This window comes from Neovison vison, chromosome 2, assembly GCF_020171115.1.
Source record: "Neovison vison isolate M4711 chromosome 2, ASM_NN_V1, whole genome shotgun sequence".
Lineage (NCBI taxonomy): Eukaryota > Metazoa > Chordata > Mammalia > Carnivora > Mustelidae > Neogale > Neogale vison.
In genome coordinates this window covers 13,332,521-13,354,490 of record NC_058092.1, presented here as the reverse complement: position 1 = coordinate 13,354,490, position 21,970 = coordinate 13,332,521, and the positions used below count along the sequence as shown (strand labels likewise).

The 21,970-nt window shown below is 54.8% G+C and overlaps 1 protein-coding gene and 1 non-coding gene across 3 annotated transcripts in view; both read right to left on the bottom strand.

Moving 5' to 3' along the window:
• Window positions 1-21,970, bottom strand: part of PAX7 (paired box 7) — a 95,629-nt gene that overhangs the window by 30,777 nt on the left and 42,882 nt on the right. For both annotated transcript variants that reach the window (XM_044236298.1, XM_044236299.1), the window contains exons 5-7: window positions 14,046-14,245; window positions 7,380-7,545; window positions 5,817-6,019 (exon numbers count right to left, since the gene is read on the bottom strand). In XM_044236298.1, coding sequence (XP_044092233.1) covers window positions 5,817-6,019; window positions 7,380-7,545; window positions 14,046-14,245 — 569 coding nt within the window. The remainder of the gene's footprint in view (window positions 1-5,816; window positions 6,020-7,379; window positions 7,546-14,045; window positions 14,246-21,970) is intronic.
• TRNAK-CUU lies at window positions 21,241-21,313 on the bottom strand. The gene has a single exon. It is a non-coding gene; the product is annotated as a tRNA-Lys (tRNA).

Sequence of the window (21,970 nt, the reverse complement as noted above, 5' to 3'; positions counted from 1 at the left end):
AACAGCTAGCCCGGTGGGCTCTGGAAGCAGACCCTTCCCATCCCAGCTCTGCCACTTTCCAGAACCTACCACAGAGCCTGGCACATGGTAGGTGCATGGATGGATGATGGATGGATGGATGGCCCCAGACAAGTTGGCTTTCTCATCTATAATCTGAAAGTCACAAGATGTGGCCAAGACTCTGTTAGGGAAAGTGGTTATAGAGTTTATCTCCATCCCAGCCGGCCCATCAGGAGCGTCTACTCCACGTTAGCTGTTGCCGTAAATTATTCTGGGCAAAGGAGGGAAAGGAGAGGAGAACATCAAGGAGCCGAAAAGGACAAAAAGACTTGCTGTACAGGGATCGTGGCCTGTGAGAACCACACACTTAGAGTACGTTTCGTGAGTTCAGTGTGGGAAAAGGTAAATATGTAAATCCCTTTTACAGGTTCCTTCCCCTTAAGCTCCAGAGAGGAGCAAAGGACCCAATGAATGTGGAGCGAGATGAACGGAGGTGGCAAGGAAGAAACACCCCCTTTCTGGGAGGCAGCGGCAGGAGCCCTTGGCTGGGGGTTTGGGGGTTCTGGGGGGCCTGGAGCAACTCTCACTCCCTGTCTGGGCCTCAGTTTCCACTTCCAACTCTGACAGAATCTGCATCTAAAAAGCCGGAGGGTGGGGGGAGCTCAAGCCAAGGATGCGCCATCCATAGATAAGACTCTATCCATAGATGCTCTAGGGCAGCGGTAGAAGCCAGGGCTCTCCCAGAGAGCTCCCGGTTTGAGGGGATCCTGAAGAAGCCCCAAGCACAAGCCCCCACCCTGCCCGTAGCCTTCAGCCAAAGGACAGAACTGCACCCCTGATTCTTTCCTCGGGACTCTGGATGGTGAGTAGCCGGGAATGACTTTTTGAGCCTGTGTCCCCTCAAACTGGCAGCTCTCCGGGAGAGCCCTGGCTTCTACCATTGCCCTAGGGCATCTAAGGATAGAGTTTTTCCCATTTCAGACTGTGAGCTCCTGAGGTTGAGAGCTGAGTTCTTCCTCTTTCAGGCCAGGGGTCCCTCAGGGCAGGAGCCGTGCCTCCCTCATCAGACTGGGGGATTCCTAAGGGCAGGTATCCTAAGGGACCGATACACAGGTGTCCCCTTTGTACCCCTGCCCATTCCCCCATCAGCGCGCCCTATCCCGGCAGGCATCGGATTGCTGTCATTCACATTCATGCCACAAAAGGTTCCTCTTGCCCAAGCTGTCCCAGGCTGTTTTTTATCTAAGAGCCGTTTCCAAGGACCTCAGCCTAGGGGGTCTGCGAATCCTAGTTCCCTACGTCTCATGGGGAACATTGACCCTCGAACAACATGGGTTTGAATGTGTGGGGACACTTCATACGCTCTGCCCTGGATCCTGCCTCTCACATAACGAACAGTTACGGGGTGCCTCGTCTGTGCCAGGTGCTGTTCTAGACGCTGTATTACAATGTATTACAATGATTACAGCACAGCCCCGCAGCACATGTATTTTCTCTTCCTTATGCTTTTCTTTTTATGGTTTTCTTTCTTTCTTTTTTTTTTTAAGATTTTATTTATGTATTTGTCACAGAGAGAGAGATCACAAGTAGACAGAGAGGCAGGCAGAGGGGAAGGGGGAAACAGACTTCCTGCTGAGCAGAGAGCCAGATGCTGGGCTTGATCCCAGGATCCTGAGATCATGACCTGAGCAAAAGGCACAGGCTTAACCCACTGAGCCATGCAGGTGCCCCTCTTATGGTTGTCTTATGACAACATCTCTAGCTCACTTTCTCGTAAGAATGCAGTATAAAAGAAATAGAACCTACAAAACAGGTATCTGTGCCCTATTTACCTTCTCACTAAGGCTTCAGGGCAATTACAGGCTATTAGTAAAGTTTTGGGGGGAGTCAAAACTTGGACATGGATTTTCAGATTTGTGGGGGGTGGGCAACTCTCATCCCCACATCGTTCAAGGGTCAACTGCTTTTGTTTTCCTTGTACCTCTTCAGAAAGACCCCATGCGCAAAACTGGGGACGTCTGCGTGCTGAGCACTGAGTCCCTGATCTTCTAAAGCTGGGCTTTGGGGTGAGGCTACGAGGGAACCAAGCCTCACTGGTGTCTGAAGTTCTCAGAAAGCCTCTGCCCATGTGAGTCAACTCTATCCGTTGGCCCCTAACCTGAGGTCCTGGCCTCAGTCTTCTCATCCAAGACATGGGTTGAATGAGGTTTCCCCTCCATCTCCACTGAGCAGAATGGGAGAGGATTTCTCCTTGCTGCTGCCAATCTCCATAAAGGAGGGTAAGCATTTATATTTCTGAGGTCACAGGGTGGTGTCAGTTCTGGTCTCAGGCTCCAGAGAGGAGGGCAGAATCCTGGTTTTGCTACCCAAGTAGTGAGGGTAGTGGAAACACTCAGAACAGGGTGCGGGTCACAGGGGCTTGCAAGTTTAGCTGCCCTTGCCAAAGCGGTATTAGATACATTGCGTGAACTTGCGGTTTTATTATGTATTGTCTGTCTGTCCTGTTAGACCGCCGGCTTCGTGAGGGCGGGGGGTGGGGTGGGGGTCTCCATCTCTGATGTGCACTGATTTATCCCCAGGGCCTAGAACAGTGCCTGGCACATGGCAGGCACTCCATAACTCTTTGTTCTCTGACAGCCAGGGTGCAGGGTCCAAGGCAGAGCTGAATCAATGGTTTTTCCATGGGATTCTGCTGGGCAGGTCTCTCCGTGGAGTCTCCGAGGCCTGACAGCCCCTACTTCCCAGGCTGGGTCTGAGACAAAGACCCAGGTTGGGCCCCGGGAGGGGGGGGGTGCTTCTCCAGGCAGCAGCGCACAGACCAGTGTGAGGAGCACATGCTCAGCAGAGCCCCAAGTTCATTTCCCAAAAGAATCACTTTGGGCTTTTGTAAGAACAAGGACCAAGGCTACCTGCGGTCTGAGAGGAGGGGAAGCCCCATCCCAGACGGAGCCCATCCCATCCCTCTTGCCCACATGAGCTCCGGACAACCACCCTGCTACTGGGGGGCGGAGGATGAGACCCAAGGAAGTAGATCTGTCCTTGTGGAGAGCGCCAGCCCGCACCCCTCCCGAGATGGCGCCCATGTGCCCGAGTCGTGCAGTAGGCCCGCTCAGAGGGAGGAGGGGCTGTCCCAGGACTCACAAATACCAGGAACTCTTGTAAAGACCCAGAAACATCCCCGGCTGCCCCCTTCCTCCGGAAGCGATCGAAGCTTAACCCCGGCCATTCACATGGACAGAAGCACACACAGCCTGCCCTCCTGCCCCACTCCGTGCAGCCCCCTCTCCCTGGCGGCAGCTGTTCACCTCCTGGTCCCCTCTGCCCCCGTCAGACCCGCAATCTGTCTTCACACCTTTGGTGGGAACCTCTGGGCAAGTCTCCAGAGTTGGCCCAATCCATCATGTCCTCAGAGCCTCTCTGCCTGAAGTGGGGAAAGGGGGAGCCTCCCAAGCAAGGGTCTCTGGGAGGAGAGACGAGGGTCCAGCTCAGGCAGGGAGAAGGTCAGGCTACTGGCTGCTTACAGTAATGGCTGTTTTTTTTCCCTCCTTCCTTCTCTCTTTTTATATTCCTTCCCTGAGGCTTGTTTCTGGGTTCACACAGCTCCTGGGACATCCTTACTCTTTACCCCATCCCTGAGCCAAGCTCCAGAAGCCAGGGGCCCTTTATTTGCTTGTCCCTTCTCTGCCCTGTGACAAAACTGGGCTTTGGGGAGAAACCTCAGCCCATGCTGAGACAGTGGGTTACAAGTCGGCAAGACGGTGCCCTAGACTCTGGGCTCTGCCCGGCCAACGGGTCCCTGGTCCCCATTCATGAAGTGAGAAGGCTGGTCCATATAATCTGATCGTCCTTCTCCAGACTTCCAAGTTGTGCTCCTGTGACCTGTCTCATACTGTGAGGCCAGGCCTGGACCGCATCCTTAGGTGTGGAGACCTCGGGTCTCCATGGCCACGGTCACCAAGCCAGCTCTTGGGTCCTGTCCTGTCCGTCTCTTGACTCTCTGGAAGGTTAGGTCAGCCAGTGTGTGCTCAGTACTGAAGCCGTGGCCTTGAACCTCAAAGACGCCAGCTATATTCCAGCAGATAAATGTTCTGGTTTGCAGACTGCGTCTTCCCCGCCCCATAATGTGGGCTCCAACAGGACATGGTGCATCACTGTTAGGAGCTCTGCAAAGAGCTGATCAAGTCCCCCAGGGCTCAGTTCTGCCCTGGACCTGGGTGATGTGCTTTATGCCTGTCCGCTCACAGCTTCCTCAACAACCCTATGAGATGCTAGTATCATCCCCATTTCATGGATGGGAAAAATCAAGACAGAAAGAGGTGAAGGAATCTCACCCACAAATAAATGATGAGATGAAAATGCAGTCAGCTGTCAACCGCACTTGCTAACAGAGGCAAACAGGGATGAACCCAAACCAGGCAGAAAATGAACATTCTTGCAAAGGTCTTAGACCAAGGGTTGGCAATGGGTTTTCTGTAAGGGCCAGAGAGCGAACACTATTTGCTTTGTGGGCCGGGTGGTCTGTTTCGAAATTTCTCAGCTGTGGTATTATAGCCCCAAAGCAGCCATAAATATGTAAATAAATGGACATGGCTATATGCCAATAAAACTTTATTGACAAAAACAAGAAACTAGATGGATATGGCCAGGGGGCTGGAGCTGACCTTCCCTTTGGCCCCGTTTTTTCTTCACGTAACAGGTTTCTCACGCTAATTGAATCATCTTGCGATGGGGGGTTGGCAAGAGGACTAATGTTTTTTGGTCCCTATTTGGTGCCAGGCTGGGTGCTAAGGCTTTGGCCAGTTAGACACTAAGTTCAGAAAACACCCTTCTTAGGAGGTCAGCAACACCTGGTTTGATCACTGTTTAGTTCTATGGGGGACCAACCGAGGCTCAGCAATGCTAACTTCCCAACGCCCTGAGCGGTGGAGATGGGATTTAACCCCCTGCAAGACTCCAGCTTTCCCACCCGAAGCACAACGGTTCAGAAAAGCTTGCGCCATGTGTGTCCCCATAGACATGAGGGAGGCGACTCAGAAGGCGGGAGGAAGGGTGAAACCAAGCTTGGATTTAATTCTTTCCTCCGTGGGTATTTGAGAGCCTACTGTAGCCCCAGAAAAGAACTCTCAAGGTCACGTGTATCACCACGTCCTGCTACCCAGACCCACCAGTCACTGCCTTCAGCCTCAGCCCTGTCTTTTTGACCTGATCTAAGGGCAGCCCCATGACTTCTGACAGCAGGAGTAGGCCCTGAAGGACTTCTCCAGCAACCCATTGGACGTGAGAGAATGAGCTCCAAGACCCCATGGGGACCCCATGAGGTTCCCAGTCTAGAACTCTAGAACCTTAGCTGTGTTTCTCACTACCGATCGGATGCTGCCTCTCACTCACAGGTCACTCCTGGGGAAAGGCAAGAGATGGAGCCCAGGACGGCATCCAGGACCTGGTTCTAGAACAAAGCGTGAACCACGGTCAGCATCCCATAGGAAACGGTACAAGGCTTCCACCCGCACGCTGTGTGAAAATACCCGACTTTTATGGACCGAGCAGCCATAAGGTGGGTGGAGGGCCGGTTTCATAAGCTCTGGGGGGCTGTCAAGCCAGGAGTGCATCTATAATGTGGTGGCCAGAGCCCTTTCTCCGAAGCGGCCTGCTGGGTCACCCGGATCTGCGGCTTGAAGAACAAGAACCCAGGGCGAAGGATCCCGGAACATTGCCCCGTGAAGGTGGAAGGAGCATCTCCACTTCCCACTGTAGCTCTCCCCAAGGTACCCAAGAGCCCGCCATTTCCCGGGCACCAGTCTGGTGAGGCCACCTACCTGGGGAGACAGGCCGTTGCTGACGGGGTTCATGTGGTTGGAGGACGCCGCCGGGTTCATGAAGCTGTCCGAGTAGCTGGAGAAGCTGTGGCGGGCTCCGTAGGCAGAGCTGGTGTCGGCGGCTGCGGCGGCCGCGGCCAGCCCCCCCTGGTGCATGGTGGACGGAGGGAGCGGCTGCGGCCGGTGCACGGTGCTGCCCCCATCTGCGGAGAGACCCAGAAGATGGCCTGAGCGAGGGGCTCCAGCCCAGGGATGCTGGGAGTCCCAGCATAGGGAAAGAAGCACCTGCTTGGAAAACAAGCCAGAAGCCTCCTCCTCCCAGTGTCCACCCAGCAGAGGGAGGGGACCACCTACTCTCACTACTCAGGATGGGACAAGCTGGCTTCTGGGCTGGACACGAGGGACTAGCCGAGTCTGGACAGACAGCTAAGCAATGTTCCACGTAAACTCCAAGGCAACTGTGAACCAGCCATGTCGCTCAGTATTTGGCACGCAGTAGGTGCTCAATAAGTGTCCTCTGGACTCAGAGTCACGCCTTGTTGGGAATTCTGTTAATCTACCCAGGCCTGTCCCGATAGCATTTGTGGGGACCAACCACTTGCCAGGCGCCTTGACAAGCACTGGCTAAGGGTATGAAGCAAGAACACTGTTCCCATTTTACAGATAAAGAAACCAAGGCTTGGAAGGGTCGGGGCACTTGTGCAAGGTGATAAGGCTAGTGAGTGGTGGCCCCAGGGTTTGAGCTGCTGTTTCTGTTCCTCGCTGTGGGGTTGCTGTTCTGCTTTGCCGGGGTTCCTCCACGCAGCCTTCCAGAGGACTGGACAATCCTCCATTTTTCATCAGGAATCACAGGGAAGGTCCCCTGCCTCCTGGGCTTCCAGAACTCCAGCATGCCAGCCCTTTAAGAGGGAGCCATAGGGACATCAAGTAGTAGGACTGCTAACGTGTGCTGGGAGGGGAAGAGAGTTGGTGAGCTGGGGCAGAATGAAAGGAAGGTCTCGGGAGGGAGGGTGACCTTGTATGTCACTTCTACATTTTAATATGACTGCAGGAGAGGCACGTGACTTTACAGTTTGAGAAGCTCGGTGCTAAAAGTGTATGGGAAGGCTATGTTGTGCCCTCACCTGGATGCCCTGTGGTCTGTGGGCAGAACCAAGAAGTTCAAGGGCAAGACCTTTGTGTGTGTGTGTGTGTGTGTGTCCTAATAGTCTATCCATATGCAAGTAGGCAAATGGTCATTAAAAAAAAAAATAGCCCTGGGGCAGCTGGTGGCTCAGTTGGTTGAGCATCTGAGTTGGGCTCAGGTCATGATCTTAGGGTCTGGGATTGAGACTTGCATTGAGCCCTACTTTGAGCCCCGTGTTGGGCTCTGGTTCATCAGGGACACTGCTTCTTCCTCCGCCCCTCCCGCACTCATTCTCTCTCTCTCTCTCTCTCTCACGTAAATAAATAAAACCTTTAAAACTTAGCCCTTATGATTCCTTCTCGGTTAAGGAAGGGAGGAACGTGGGGTTGGGGGTGAAAAGGTGTGGTTGGGGTACCCCGACAAGCTTGCACACTCACCTTGAGAGATGGTGGTAGTGGGGTAGGTGGAGTCCGGCAGCTGGTAGGGGGGCAGCGTGGGCATGCCAGTGGGCGGGAAGCCCCCAGGCAGAAGGTGGTTGAACGCTGCCAGCTGGTTGGCTCCTGCCTGCTTACGCCAGCGGGCACGGCGGTTACTGAACCAGACCTGGGGGGTGCAGAGCGGAGAGTGGAGAGCCCTCAGCCCGGCTCCGAGTGGAGAGCTGAGCCACAGCTAGAACCGGTTGCCAAGCCATCACCCTCTGTCCGACCAGGATCCTCCTCCGTGGGAGGAGATCCCCAGCTTCCTGCAGCTCTGGAGAGCGGGCAGAGCCCTCCCGTGGGCGTGATCCCAGCCTGTCCTCACCACCAGCGAGGGGAGTATCACTGTTATCCCCATTTTACAGATGAGCAAACAGCGATGCAGAGACAGCAGGGGACTCGTCCACGTGATAGGGTGAGCAGGATGCGCAGCCAGGTCCGGGAGGACTCTGGGTGCAGTGTTCCTTCCACTGTAGCGGCTCCTGTCCTAAAGGACATCCGTGGGGGACCACCCTCGTTCTAACACATGCTGCCCCCCACCTGGCCAGAGCCACTGGCCAGAGACAGATGCAAGAACAAGTCCTTTGTCCAGAGCCGAGTGGCTTGGCTTTGCTAAATTCTGTTTACCCGGCACAGGCCCCCTCGATCTGGAAAACCCACCTCACACAGACATAGGCATTCATTAGGCATCCGTGGAAAAATAACCTAACACATTTGAGGCTTCCTCTGCTCCAAGCCCTGGGCTGGTGCTTCACGTCTGTCCATACAGAGACCCATGAGATACATCCCTTTAGTCCCATTTCATGAAAGGGGAAACTGAGGCTCACAGAGGTCGAATACTTTGCCCAAGGCCACACCGTTCGCTGAAACGAAGCTGAGGTTCAAACTTAAATCAGTCTGAGTTTCTAAACTCCCCTATCTGGATTTGCAATGAGTTCTGGGCCTAAAAAGGGGAATGAGTGTGGGACCCAAGGGCTGCTTCGGGGGTGGGGGGTTCTTTTCCAGCCATGGGCTTTTCACATGCTGTTCCCTCTAACCGAGACCCTCTTCCCGCAGCCGACTCCTCCACCAGCAGGCTCAGTGGCAACGCCTCCTCCTCTCTGATTCCCTAATCACCGCATCTGAGGCAAGTTCAGGCAGCTCCTGCCTCCTCGCCAGAGGCCCCCAGCTTCCTCCTGGGCTCCTCCCCCCACACTCACTTAGTGTACATATTTGTTTCTGGGCTATGCTTCTCATTGTCTCCCCCTCCGGTTCTAGCCCCAGGGGCAGAGGCCACACCCTCCTTGCTCAACGATTATGGCTCCGTAGGTGCTCACGGAATACTTGTTGAATGAACAACGAACAAAGGAACGAACAAGGCTATAGAGACCTGCTCTGGTGTGTCTTTGCCAGGGCTGGTGCCGGAAGTCTCAGTTGGGAGCCAACCGCTCCACCCAATGAAGACCTTGACCTGTCCTGGCATAGGATCACTTAAGATCCATCCCCTCCCCCAACCAGTAGACCATGTCTGCAGACGCGGGGCGGCGGGGGGGGGGGGGGGAGGCAGTCTCAGTTGGATGGTGGGGAGCAAAGAGTGCTTCTGTACCCCTGGTGTCTTTCGTTTTCTGGATCCTTCTGGAGGAGAGAAGCTCTGCTTAACTTTCCGACACAGATGAACAGAAAAGCTGCCTCGGATGCGTTGAAGATGCTCAGAGAAAGGAGAGGAGGTGGTCAGATCAGAAGTGAAAAATGGACTTTGGATCAAAATTAAGGTCCCGGCTTCTTCCCACTCCCCAGGGGGCTCCTGGTGGGATGGATGCCAACTGTTGGACCGAGGAGCTTCTGAACCGGTGAAAAGGGGGCAGTGTCTCCTCGATCCCTGCTTCTGGGAGAGGGGGAGGGGCTCATGTTGTTTCCATTCTGTGTTTCCCAAAGGGTGTGCCTCCTAGCACCCCATGCGGGAGGAATATCCCAGACAGCAGACCTTCAAGAGCCCTGAACCGCTCTGCTTGTCCTCTAGGCCATCCGGGTGTGGGGGAGACAAGGTTTGGGCTTAATGCTGATGGGGCCTCAGTGCCTGGCTAACACCTGCTGAGCTTCCTTTTTAGCACACAGAAAGGAGCCCCAGCCTGTGCTGTTCTCCTGCGGGACATCCACCGTGTTTTTCGGCCTTCCCTCGTGTTTCCAGAGGCCTTCCTGATGTAACAGTGGTAGATGCTTTCACTTGGAAATATATCGATTTTATTTTAGAACTCAATCACAATCTGTGTAACCTGTATTATGTGGCAGCAATCTCGAAGCTGGTCAGAGAATGACTTAGCTGTGGGACCTGCTGCTCGCGTGTGGCACGCTGCCGCTGTCCCTTAGCTGGGGGTCACCCCTTCCTCGAAGGAAGAATACCGAAGGAGGTTGGAAACGTCCTTCCCCTCCCATCCTTCCCGGTCTTTTCCTTCTCCCTCCCTCCTTCTCATCTCAAACCTTCGCTGGGACTCTGCTCCGTGCCAAGCCAGATGCTAAAGATGGAGAGCAGAACGGGACAGTCCCAACCTTCCTTCAAACTGCCTGGGCACGTGACAGACAAGGCAAAGAATGCCTGTTTCCCAGGGCAGTAAGCTCAGGGGACATACAGGTGCTGGGAGGAGGTGTGAGGATGGGCTTCCGACTTCACCTCTCAGAATCTGGGAGGACTTCCCGGAGGAGATGACACGCCCTTTGCTGTCAATTCTCTCACCTCTTCTTCCTCTATTGTTCTGTTTTCCCTGGAATGCCTCCTTCCTGGCAGGCACCTCCCTCCTCACAAAGTATAACAGGATGATTAAGAGCAGGGACTCTAGAGCCTGACAGCCTCGGCTTGATTCCTACCTCTAACTCCTAGCTAAGATGGGCAAATTCCCTTAACCCTCTGTGCCTTTGCTTCTTTGTACCTAACACTGGCAATCCCCTCTGGTGCTTCTGGACCTCCAATGAGTTCACACTGGCCAAGTGCTTAGAACGACATGTGCAACTATCATCCTTCTAGAAAAGTCTCTGATGGTTAAGCTGCGGGAGCTCTTAGCCAGCAACCGGGGCAAGTGGCCCATTCACAGGAGGGGAGCAGAGGCTCCGGGAGGGACAGGGGTAGCCCCAGCACCCACCCAGAATCCCCGATCAGCGCTGCATTCTTTGAGAGCAGAGGCCGAGTTTTGGTAACCATTTTTGATCCTTCTATCAATACCTCGCGCTGGGAGCAGGACACTGCGGGAAGCAGCTTTTACGGAGCTGAATATTCCATCTGGTCCTTCTCCGGATGGAGCACAGAAGAAAAGAACGGGACAGGCAGACTTGGGTTCAAGTCCCAGCACTGGTGCTTCGTAACTGTGTCTTTAGGACATTTCTGTCCTCCACTAAAGCTCAGGTTTCTCACCTGGAAAGGGAGTGACTGACCGTACCGACCTTCTAGGATTACAGGGAGGATGCTAAGGATAACGTAGGTGGAACACATCGTCCCTAGCACAGAAGAAGGGGACGATAAACACGATCTACTCTTAGGGAAAGATGCAGTCACCGTAGTTCATCAGCGAGTTCTTCCAGTGCTTCTAAAATGGGATTCCATTCAGGGTGGCTCTGTTTCTGGAGGAAATACGCAGGCTCAGAGATCCCTGCACTTGGGACAAAGTGGATTTGTTTACCTCCAAGGAAGATGCACGGTTGGCCCCCAGCTGTTTAAAAATGAAGATTCTTGGGCACCTGGGTGGCTCAGTGGGTTAAGCCTCTGCCTTCGGCCCAGGTCATCATCCCAGGGTCCTGCTCAGCAGGGATCCTGCTTCCCTTCCTCTCTCTCTACCTGCCTCTCTGCCTACTTGTGATCTCTGTCTGTCAAATAAATAAGTAAAATCTTAAAAAAAAAAAAAATGAAGATTCTTCCAGAGGAAGTTACTGGTCCCCAGGCATGTGTCCTCCTGCCTGACCCCCTTCCCCACACTTCCTGGTGGCTTGCTGCCTGCCGGCGAGACAGGGGTGTCTCCCCCAGACATCACAGATGCCAAGTGACACCTGCAGGCTTCAAAAGCCCGCTGGAGCAGAGCCCGAGGGAGGGAACGTATCTGGGTTACTAGAACCCCGCCTGACATGTGTTCCTGTTTCCTTGTTTCCTGGGCTACAGCTCCGTGACAGCAGAGATTTCTGTCTGCTGGGTCCCCGGCGCCTAGACCAGCGACCTGCGTGGGATAGGTGTTCCGTTAAGTGAGCGCCAGAGGAAGGCACTGGGAGTTCCCGTGGTGGTCAGGATTGGAACCATCAAGAACAGGTGCAGCTTAATGAGAATGTACCCCGCCTGTGGCGCTTCTGTGTGCCAGCCACTTCTTAACGTTGAGTGTGTGTTTTTCTCATGTGGAAACACTGAACCCTTAGAATAAGGGGGGGCTACTAATGTCACCTCCACTTTGCAGATGTGGAAACTAAGGCCGGAGGGATGCGTGCTGGAGCTGGACCTCACACCTCGGCATCTGGCTCTGAGCCTGCTCTGACCGGCTCTACCCTCCCACCACCTCACTGGGGCCACTGAGATGACATGTCTCAGGACTGCAAAATCCCAGAACCACAGACTCTTAGAAACAGAGACCCGAGACCCCAACACCATAGACTCGGCGCAGTGCTCAGGAGGCTTTGAGCACCCTGCCTGACTACCCACAGCAGGAGCACTCTCACCAGGTTTTCTGATCCACTGGACATTGTACTTTGACTTGAATGCTTCCAGTAATGGGGATCTCATCACCTCACAAGGCAGCTCTGATTGTCAGTAAATAAGGATCCTAGAACTTTAAGGAGCTTTGATGATCATTTAGTTCCTTCCCTTTATTTACAGATGGGAAACGAAGTCTCAGGAAGGGAAACTGATCGGTTGAAGGTGATTCAGCTGATTAGAGTCAGAGACCAGTGCAAACCCAGGCCTGTGGCATCCAGTCCCACCGTCAGGGGCCTCTTAGCTGCCTCTTCCAAATCTCCTCCAGGCCTAATGTTCTATCATTCCTGTCCTGGTTTTTCGGGAGTCAACCTTTGTTTGTCCTTTTAAAACCCAACATATATGGACCTCTGCCCTGCTGGAATTAAGCTAAATTCTCAGGCTAAAATTGGGAAGACTCACTGCCTTGGGGGAGCCCAGAGGATGGCAGAGGAGTCAGCATGAGCAAGAAGTCTGCCTTGGCTCCCTTGTTACGCATTTGCCTGGGCTCTGCCTGCTCCCCCTATTCCCAGCCCCCCTCCGTCCTTGGACCTTGAGTGACACCTGTTTCTGGGTCCCCTGGGCCAATAAAAGCACGGCCCTGACAGCCAGGAAATTTTACAAGGCACAGTCAGGCTTCAAGGTGGTGGGAAGCAGCCGCAGCCGCCAGACGTGGGAATGAGAAAGCACCCAGGAATGTGCCCAGGAGAACAGCTGCAGGAGGATCAGAGCCGGGGGAGGGAGGCCCGGAGCCCAGGGCAGGCTCAGATATCAGCCTGCAGAGCAGGGGCGGGAATGAGACGAGCTGGCTGCTGCTGCCTGCTCCCTTCCCCTGGGGGTCTTCCTCAAAGGCCGCCACAGACCCCCCACTCCAGGAGTGGGGGCGGGGAGGGTGGAGAGAGGTACACTGGCTCCTGGAGAGCCTACATACCAGCTTGCTTCTAGAACTTTCCCTACTGCTTTCAAATCCTAGGCTCTGAGTCAACCTCTTCCTCCCCCATGGAAAGAACTTGGGCTTTGGATTCCTTCGGGACTGAGTTCCGGGGGCCCAGCTCTGTGCCCCTGGGTATGCCTCTTCTCCAAGCCTCTTTCCGCCCCTGTGTCCTGCCCGGAGGTGCCATGCCTGACAAGGTGGTCTGAGGTTCCACCAGGTTATGTATGAGAAGGCTCAAAGTGGGTGCCCAGCAAAGGCTGCTTGCGCTCGGCTGGGAGTCCCTAGTGAAGAGTTTGGGGGGCCCTCCTACAGACCCGTCTCCCTCGCTCGCCGAGAAGACGGGCCAGGAATGGGTTCCCTCAGGAGATGCTCAATGGGACCCTCTGTCTTCCTCCCTGACCTGGGGACAGGAGATTGCTCCCTCCCCTGCTGCTGGCCAGGTGGCAGGTGAGGGCCAGGCGGAGCCCAGGCAGGCTCAGCTCCTTCTCCACCTCCCCCACCCCCAGCACCCCTGATGAGGAACCGCACACTCGTGGGCGTGGAGGGAGTGTTCGAGGTCTGCCCATCCTCCCTCTGATGCTTCTAACCCACCAGGAACGTGTCTGCTCCGTGTGCTTCCATGCTGCCTGTAACGGGAAGCTCTTCACCTGTCTTAAGAAGCTAGGCCTCTCCGCAATTTCCCTTCTAGTCACTTCCTCCCCTCATCAGAGACCTGGAGCCGTTTATGCATCCCGAGCCCTCTCTTCTGGCCCTTCCCTGGAGGGCTGAACACAATCCAGCAGGTCTCTCTGCACGTCCTGGCTCCCCCAGGGCTGCCCACCCTGTGCTCAGTGAGTCAAGCAGCACTTACTGCCCGTTTACTCCTCATCACGTGCCTCGTCTACACAGTCCCTGGACCACCCGCTGGAGAGCCCTCTGGGGGCCCACTCAACCCTGGGACGCCAGCCACCTCCACCTTCTCTGTTCCGCCAGCTTCAGTATGCCCGCAGGGCAAACACCCACGGCCCCGTCTCACCTGCACACGTGCCTCCGTCAGCTTGGTCCTCTGCGCCAGCTCCTCGCGGGTGTAGATGTCCGGGTAGTGGGTCCTCTCGAAGGCCTTCTCCAGCTCCTCCAGCTGCTCAGCCGTGAACGTGGTCCGACTGCGGCGCTGCTTGCGTTTCAGAGGGAGGTCGGGTTCTGACTCCACGTCCGAGCCCTCGTCCAGCCGGTTCCCTGCAGCAGAAGGAGCGGGCAGAGTGAGATGGAGGGGCGCTTTGTGCCTGCCTTCCCACCCACGGCCGCGCTGACCGTCAGATCGCTCCTGAGCTCAGGAAGCGTGTTTCCCATAGCACTGCTCACCAGAGCGATGGGGGGACGCAACCTCCATGCCCAGCCTCAGGGGACTGGCTTCATACTTTATGGCATAACCGGTCTTGCTTTTAAATCCCCTATAGTTGGGTACTTTGGTTAGCTCTACTGACACGGAAGGATGGCCACGACATAGGACTCAGAGTAGTTCCATGATGAAATACATTTGCTGAAATTTCCTACAACTATATTCTCCAAGATGAGAGAATTTTGCTGTGCGTGAACTGTATCTCCATATACCTAACTTGAAGAAAAAGGCAGGGTAGGGGCGCCTGGGTGGCTCAATTGGTTAAGCCTTTGCTTTTGGTTCAGGTCATGATCTCAGGGTCCTGGGATGGAGCCCCCGTTTTGGCCTCTCTGCTCATCGGGAAGCCTGCTTCTCCCTCTCTCTCTGCCTGCCTCTCTGACTACTTATGATTTCTCTCTGTCAAATAAATAAATAAAATCTTAAGAAACAAAACAAAAAACCCCTAGGACTAAGAGGAAGGCCAGAAGAAGGGGAGGGAGGGAGACAGAAAGCACATGCATGTGCTAAGGGCTGGCAGCTCAGAAGCTTAGATTCCAGACCTGATTCCACCCCTAAATCCCCAGAACCATGACCCCAGGAGGGTTACCTTCCCTCCTTGGGCCTCAGTTTCCCTGCTTATAATATGAAGGGTTTGGACTTTGACTTCTACACAAAAGCCCTTCCTGGGGTGTTTCAGGATCTGTGCTTCCAGGCTGGAAAAGGAGACCTTACCTGACAACCTTGGTTGTGGCCATGGCCCCTACCTGATAGTCCCCTCCACCCGCCCCCGGAGTCTGGGTGTGGGTGAAGGTCATTGCTTCCTGTGCAGAGAGAGCCCAGGAGTCTGGAGACAGCTTACTTCTTAGCCCTAGATGGGGCTATCAGACCAGGTCCAGACCAATGAGGTTGCAGGAACAGCTTGATCAAGCTCCTTGGCATCAGAGCTGAAGACACCCTGGGGACTGAACTGGCTTCCCGACCCCACTGATCCTGTGCCTCTTATCCACCTCAGTCCAGCAGAGGGAATGCTAGCAAGGAATAGCCTAGCCGGGGCTCTGGAGCTGTACCCTCTGTGGCCTCCAGGGGAACGTGGGGAGCACATAGTAGGGCCAGGAGAAGACCAAGGAAGGGAGAGGGAAAGAGGAAGCAGGCTGTTAGAGATTATCTTCCTCCCATTCCTGCTTTCTCTCTCTTTCCTCTTTGCCTTCAGTTTCTCTCCCCTTCTCCTCCTATCTCCATCTCTGGAGTTCCTAGAAGTACTTCTGTGTTCTGTCATTCATTCGTTCACCAGAGCATCAACAGAGCACCTGCTAGGTGGTGCCCCCCCACCCCGGGCTGGGTACGCTGTGCTTGTAGCACTTAGTCTGAGTCAATCATGTGATCACACTGTACAGATGGGAGAAACTGAGTCACAAAATCTCTCAGGAAGTGTCCACGCCTGTTTCCACTCCTGTTCTTGTTCAACTCCTTCAATTGTCTGTTATACAAATAGGTCTAGACCTCTCCCACAAGGGACAACCTCTTCCTCCCTCCCCTGAACACCTAACACAGCTTCTTAGATGTTAGGTGATGGGACAGGCATTCTAGGTCACGGTAAGAGTATTTGCCAAGGCCTGGCGTGGCAAATGGCACCATGGGCAACGTTGTCATAGGGCTGCATCCAGAGCTCGGATGTCATCCGGGCTTGAGTAATGCCCCTCTGCCCCAGGTCTCCTTCCTTCCCTCCTCCTGTCTTGGTCATTGGACAGTCATCCCTGCTTTTTCTTGGCCACTGCCAGGCTGTCCCTGATTGTGATGCCACAGGACAAAGGAGACAAAAGCAAGGAGCTCTCCCTTCATCATTGCCTACACCGTCCCCAAAGGCAGAGACCTGGGATCAGATCCAACCCCCCCCCGTCTCCCCATTCCCGGCTGCCCAGCTTCCCATCATTGAGAGGAGGCCAAGCCGGCACAGCTGGCATCCTGGGGCACCTTCCCCAGCACATCTGGGGCTCAGAGCCAAAGACAACTTTTCCCAAGGATTTGATCCTGAAATTCACTGCATCACCCGGAGGGGCACAGGGAGGGGGTCCCGTGGGCAGCGTGGACACAAAACACATTCACTGAACAGAGGATTTGGGGGTGGGCCGTGGGGGAGCAGCCTCCTGGCCGGCAGCAGTTCCTGCCCTCCGCCCCAAACAGCTGTGAGATGGAAAGCTCCCAGAGGGACAGAGCTCATGCAGGTATGGGGAGAGCCCCCAAGACAGAGGGATATGGCGAGGGACCCGCTCTCTGGGTTCCTGGATCCTGTCTCTGCTCAGGGATGTGGGGAGTCTAACACAGCACAAGGATAAAACAGCCCCACCTCCCAACCTTATGGGAGAGCCTCTGTCTTAGGAAGTTCCCAGTCCGATGGAGGAGGTATCAGCACCCCCCCCATTTTGGGAATTTCCCAGTCTGATAGAGGAAACATGGCTTCCATAAGAATTGGGACCAGGACAGGCACAGAACACAAGACAGCTGCCGAACTTTGGAGAGTCTCTGAGAATGATATGGATGAGGGACAGGAAGGGTGACAGGAGCTGTTGGGTTTGTCAAAGCTTAAAAGTGGGCAAGAATGAGGTCTGCTCAGGGCCGAGCCCAGCCCAAGGCTAGGCTGCTGGAAGTGGAGAGAAAATCACCAGGGACCATCCCTTCCAGCTTCTACCTCCGCCACTGTCCCTCCGCCCGAGCCTGCTCAAAGCCACTGATTCTAGAAGCTTCTGCGATACCAGTGAGATCCCACAATGCGTGCAGATGAGCCCATCACACTCCACCCGCTTCCCTGGCCAGCTCTCGGCATCCTTAAAGGACCAAGCCAGACCTCCTGCCTTTAATCGTGAGCTCCCTCTGCTTGAAACGCCTCACCCCCTCCACTGGGCTTCCTCTGGCTCATGCAGCAGAACTCAGCTCATAGGGGACCTCCCCCAGCAAGGCTTCCTGAGCGCGTCCACGTTGGTCTCTGGGCCCCTTCACGGGCTCTCAAGGCTCATCAGGGGACCCCGAACCTGCCTGTTTCTGGGTCTCTCGGTCCCATCGGACTGGGAGATCCCCAAATGGAGCAGACACTGTGCCTAGCATACAGCAGGTGCTCAGTAAAAGCCTTCTTATATGAATAGGGCTTGGCAGAACAATTACAAAGTGTCTTTTGAACTCGGACACACAGTAACAGTCATCACCCAATGTGTATACGCCGCACCCTACAGTTTACAAGGTCTGTCCCTGTTCTGCCGCAGTCTCTCCCAATAACCCCAGAGGACCGAGCAGGTACTATTAGCCCCATTTTACAGATGATCACTGTAGTCCTGGGGTGGTGGAGTTGGGAAGAAAACCCAGGACTCAGGACTCCCAGCCCAGTGGAAGTCCCCTTTGCCATGGAGTACTCCCAGGTGGTGGAAAGTTCCATTTCTGAGCCAGGGGGGTGGGTGGAGGGGGAACCCAGGTGGCTTGTTCTCCATCCCCATCCCCAAACTTCTCCTGCTTTCCCTCTGGCCAGAGGAAGACACTCGAAAGGAGATGGAACTCTACCAGCTTCTCAGAGGGCAGGAAGCTGCGGATCCCAGTCCTCCTAGATCTGAGGGAGACAGCGGTGGCCTTGAGGTTTGGGGTCCTTCTCTGAGTGCCGCCCCCACCCCCACCCAGCGACGGCCTCCCACCGGGCTCCTGCGCTCCCCCTCCCTGCTGCCTCCGAACCCAGTCTTTATTACAGTTTAACATAGGCCCGGCTCGAGCTGCGGCAGAGAAACGAATCACATAATAGTTGATATGCGTTTTAATCAAGTAATTCGGGCAGAGCCGAGAGCTGGCGAGTGTGGGCCCGGCGTCCCTGAATACCAAACAGGCCTGGGCGCAGGTCTCTCGGAAAATGGAAAAGTCATTTAGAGCTCAGCTGGGGGCCCGGGGAGCTGGGGCCAGGGCGGGAGCCCCTCCCGGCCCCTCCGCACAACCACTCAGCTGTAACCAGTGCCTGCGGGAGCCGGGCCCCACACAAGGGCTGGGAGCCGGATCCCCAGCTTGGGGGGGGGACAGAGAGGCCGGGCTTGGAGTCCGCATGGAAGCTCCCTGGAGGCCAGCCCTCCTGTCCACCACCTCTGCCCGCACTTCTCTTGGGTGCCCACCTCAGCACCGCCACCCTGGTGTCCAGATCGAAGACCTGGTACTCAGCCCTAGCACCCCTTCCTCCCCACTTCGTGCCTCCCAGGCAGCCAGCCCAGCACCAAAGCAGGGGTGGGGGGTCCGGGACTCAGAATTCCCGTGGGCTCCAAACCTCCCACTTATAGCCGTACCCACAACCCTGGCTCATTATGCCCTCTCCTCTCTCCCTGGACTCTAGCAACCATCTCCTGCTCTGGCAACCACAGGCCTTTGCACAGACTGTGCCCTCTGCCTGGAGCGCCCTCCGCGTGCCCCCCTAGGCCTGCCGTTCGCCACTGTCTGGGCCAAAGTGAGCGGACATCTCAGCACGCAGGCTCCTGAAGCAGTCGGCCTGGATGTAAATCATGGATAATATTAGAGACCACCCCCCCCATGCCCACCTTGTTTGCTTTGCCTTTTTCCATACCACATATCACAATCACGTGGGCTAAATCTTCTATTTTTTGCCTCTCCCCCCCATCGTCTGGGCCATCACTAGAACTCCATGAAAATGGGTGGTTTCATCTTTGTTGTTCACTGGTAAGTCTCCAAGGTTTGACACAAAGTGAATGACCAGATAAATATCTGTTGAATGAATGAACAAATGAATGAATGAATGAATGAATGAGTGGATACTGAGGCACATGAAACAGTGACAGCAATGCTCAGGGGATGTGAGCGTCTGTTGATCCTCACCCTTTACGATTAGCTTGGGATCACTCTGCCAGGAGGCCTTCCTAGGTCACCCCCCCCACCTGGTTCAGAGGCGCCCACCTCTGTGCTGTCATTTCTGGGGCTCAAACTGTCCACACTTGGTTCACTTCAGTCCTGCCCTCTGGGAGGGCTCCTGGGGGTTGAGAGAGGCTCTGATGAGGTGGGGATTTCTGTCCGACTCGACACCAGCAACGGAGTCAATGGCCCAGCTTCACTCTCCCAACTCAAGGAAAGGAGAGGCAAGGTGGAACTCTCACTTTATTACAACCTAAACCGACAAACCTTTTCTTTCTCTGGGAAGTCCCTATCCATCCCCACCAGGCTGCCTTTTTAAAAGTTGGAACTGCAGGTACAGAATTTGCATTACAAAATGTGGAGCCCTGGGGGGTGTTCTTGGGTCAAGGCTTCTCTGCTAACAGCCTAGTACTGCTCTTAGGCACTAGAGGGCACTCTTTATACATTCCTGCTAGGAAGGGGCATCTCTAGGAAGAAGGAAGCAGTACTGTTTGAAGTGGTACTGTGTCGTTGCACTGCCAGAATTCAGGGCCACACTGTCTTGCAATGGAACCAGAGCTGTCTCTGTAGGGAATTGTGAACCAAGCCCAAGCCACATGTGGGAAAGAAGAGAGAGCGTGTAGAGGGCTGGAATTGTCTGGGAGTAGCTATTTAAAATAAGGTTTCCCTGCTAAAGCAAGAGGTTAAAACAAAGATCTCAAGAGAGTCCTTCCAACTCGGACTCTTTAACCTGTTGGCATCATATGCTGCAAATGTGGAGTTCTGGAAAGGGGCACAGCAGCTGTGGACTAGGGGGGGGAGAGGGCAGGTGACTTGGGGGCACGAGCAAGCCCACTATAGGAGGAGCTCAGCTCACCATCTCCTTTAACACTTTTCCTCTGACTTGAAGACAACCTTACAAATCATCACCAGTTTTTCTTCACTTCTTCTTTGTGCTGTTTCAGCCATTTACTCATGGACCTCATGTAAGGACAAGAAGAGCCAAGCTTGGTGCTGGGCGGGCAGCAGGGCCTGCTATGCCAGCACCTAAAGGAAGCCTGTCAATCGGTCCTATTTTTGCGGCCCAGGCTGGCAGGCAGTGGGGAGAGAAACGTGGGGTCAGATGGACCTGGGTTTGAATTCTAGATCCACCCCTGACAAGCTATAGATGCTGGGCAGCGTTGTTGAACATTTGAAACTCGCTTTCTTCATTTCTGAAATGGGATGGTGCTGGGATCCAGAGCCCCCTCCCCACACTGAGCCATTAAGCAGCTGTGCCTCCAGACCCAGAGTCCCCTCTGGTTCAGAGAGCCTGGCAGGGGACAGCTGGTCCTCCAGGCTCACACCCTGAGATGCTGTGTGACCCCGAACATGTCACTCACCCTCTGGGATCCCCATCTCCCCACCCATTCCTGGGAATAAGAATCCGTGTACTGACCCCATGGGGAGCCATGTGGCTACACGGGGTGGGGGTGGGAGTGACCTCAAGAAATACCAAGTGGTGCCTCTCACACAGCACTCCTGGCCTGCTCCCCACACTAACTTGGGAGTCACTCCCCTCCTCTGGGTCACAGATTCATCTGTAAAACGAGGAAAGTAATCATAAGTCATCATGCACAAAGATTAAATGAATTACTATAAGACAAGGGTTTATACCAGCACTGGGTATACAGTAAGTGGTCAATATACACGAACTATTATTATTATTATAATGATGATGATGATGATGATGATGGCGATGATTTTTGTTTTTATTTTTAAAGATTTTATTTATTTGACAGACAGAAATCACAAACAGGCAGAGATGCAGGCAGAGAAAGAGAGAGAGGGAAGCAGACTCCCTGCTGAGCAGAGACACCTCCCCCCATGCTGGGCTCGATCCCAGGACCCTGGAATCATGACCAGAGCCAAAGGCAGAGGCTTAACCCACTGAGCCATCCAGGCGCCCCGATTGCTGGGTTTTAAAAAAGACTTTATTTTTAAGTTATCTCTGTTCCTGATGTGGGGCTCGAACTCACAACCTCGAGATCAAGAGTCTCATGCTCTACCGACTGAGCCAGCCAGGTGCCCCTCATGACTGCTGGTGTTACTGGTGTCGGCCGAGAATTTAACCTCCCTCTGCACTCCGCCCACAGGCAGGCACATTTTCGGAGCACCCAACACAAAGGAATGAATGCACATGTGAATGAATGATTGAATGAACGGCGACCCCTTTGTTATCCCTCCCTTGTTCTCCTATAGCCGCGTGCTTGGCACAAACCCCAGGAGGCCCACGGACCCCGCCTGCCCACCCTCCCCCAGGAGGGCCACCCCTGACGCAGAAGGTGCCCGCTGAGCAGAGGGCGTGGCGGGCACAGGCGCTCACAGGCGCGCAAAGCCAAGGAAGGAGCCCGGCCCTCAGGAAGCAGGTCCTGGCGGAAGCCTGGCTCAAGGCCTCAAGGGCAGCGAAGGGGAAACAGCAGCTGGGGCCCCAGCGGCCAGATGAAGCTGCCCCGCATGGCGGGCGAGGAAAAGGCAAGCCGGCCACCCGTCGGCGCCCCACAATGCCACTGTGAAAGGGCCATATGCCTGAGAAGTCAAGCCTGCTGACCCGACTGGCTCTGCCCGCCACCCCCTCGCCCCTCCTCACTGCTAGAACTCCGGGGGGCAGAGGGGTTCAGCCAGTTGCAAAGTCATCGAAGGAGGCAGAGATAAAAAAGGGCTCAGCACCCCTGTTGGCCCCT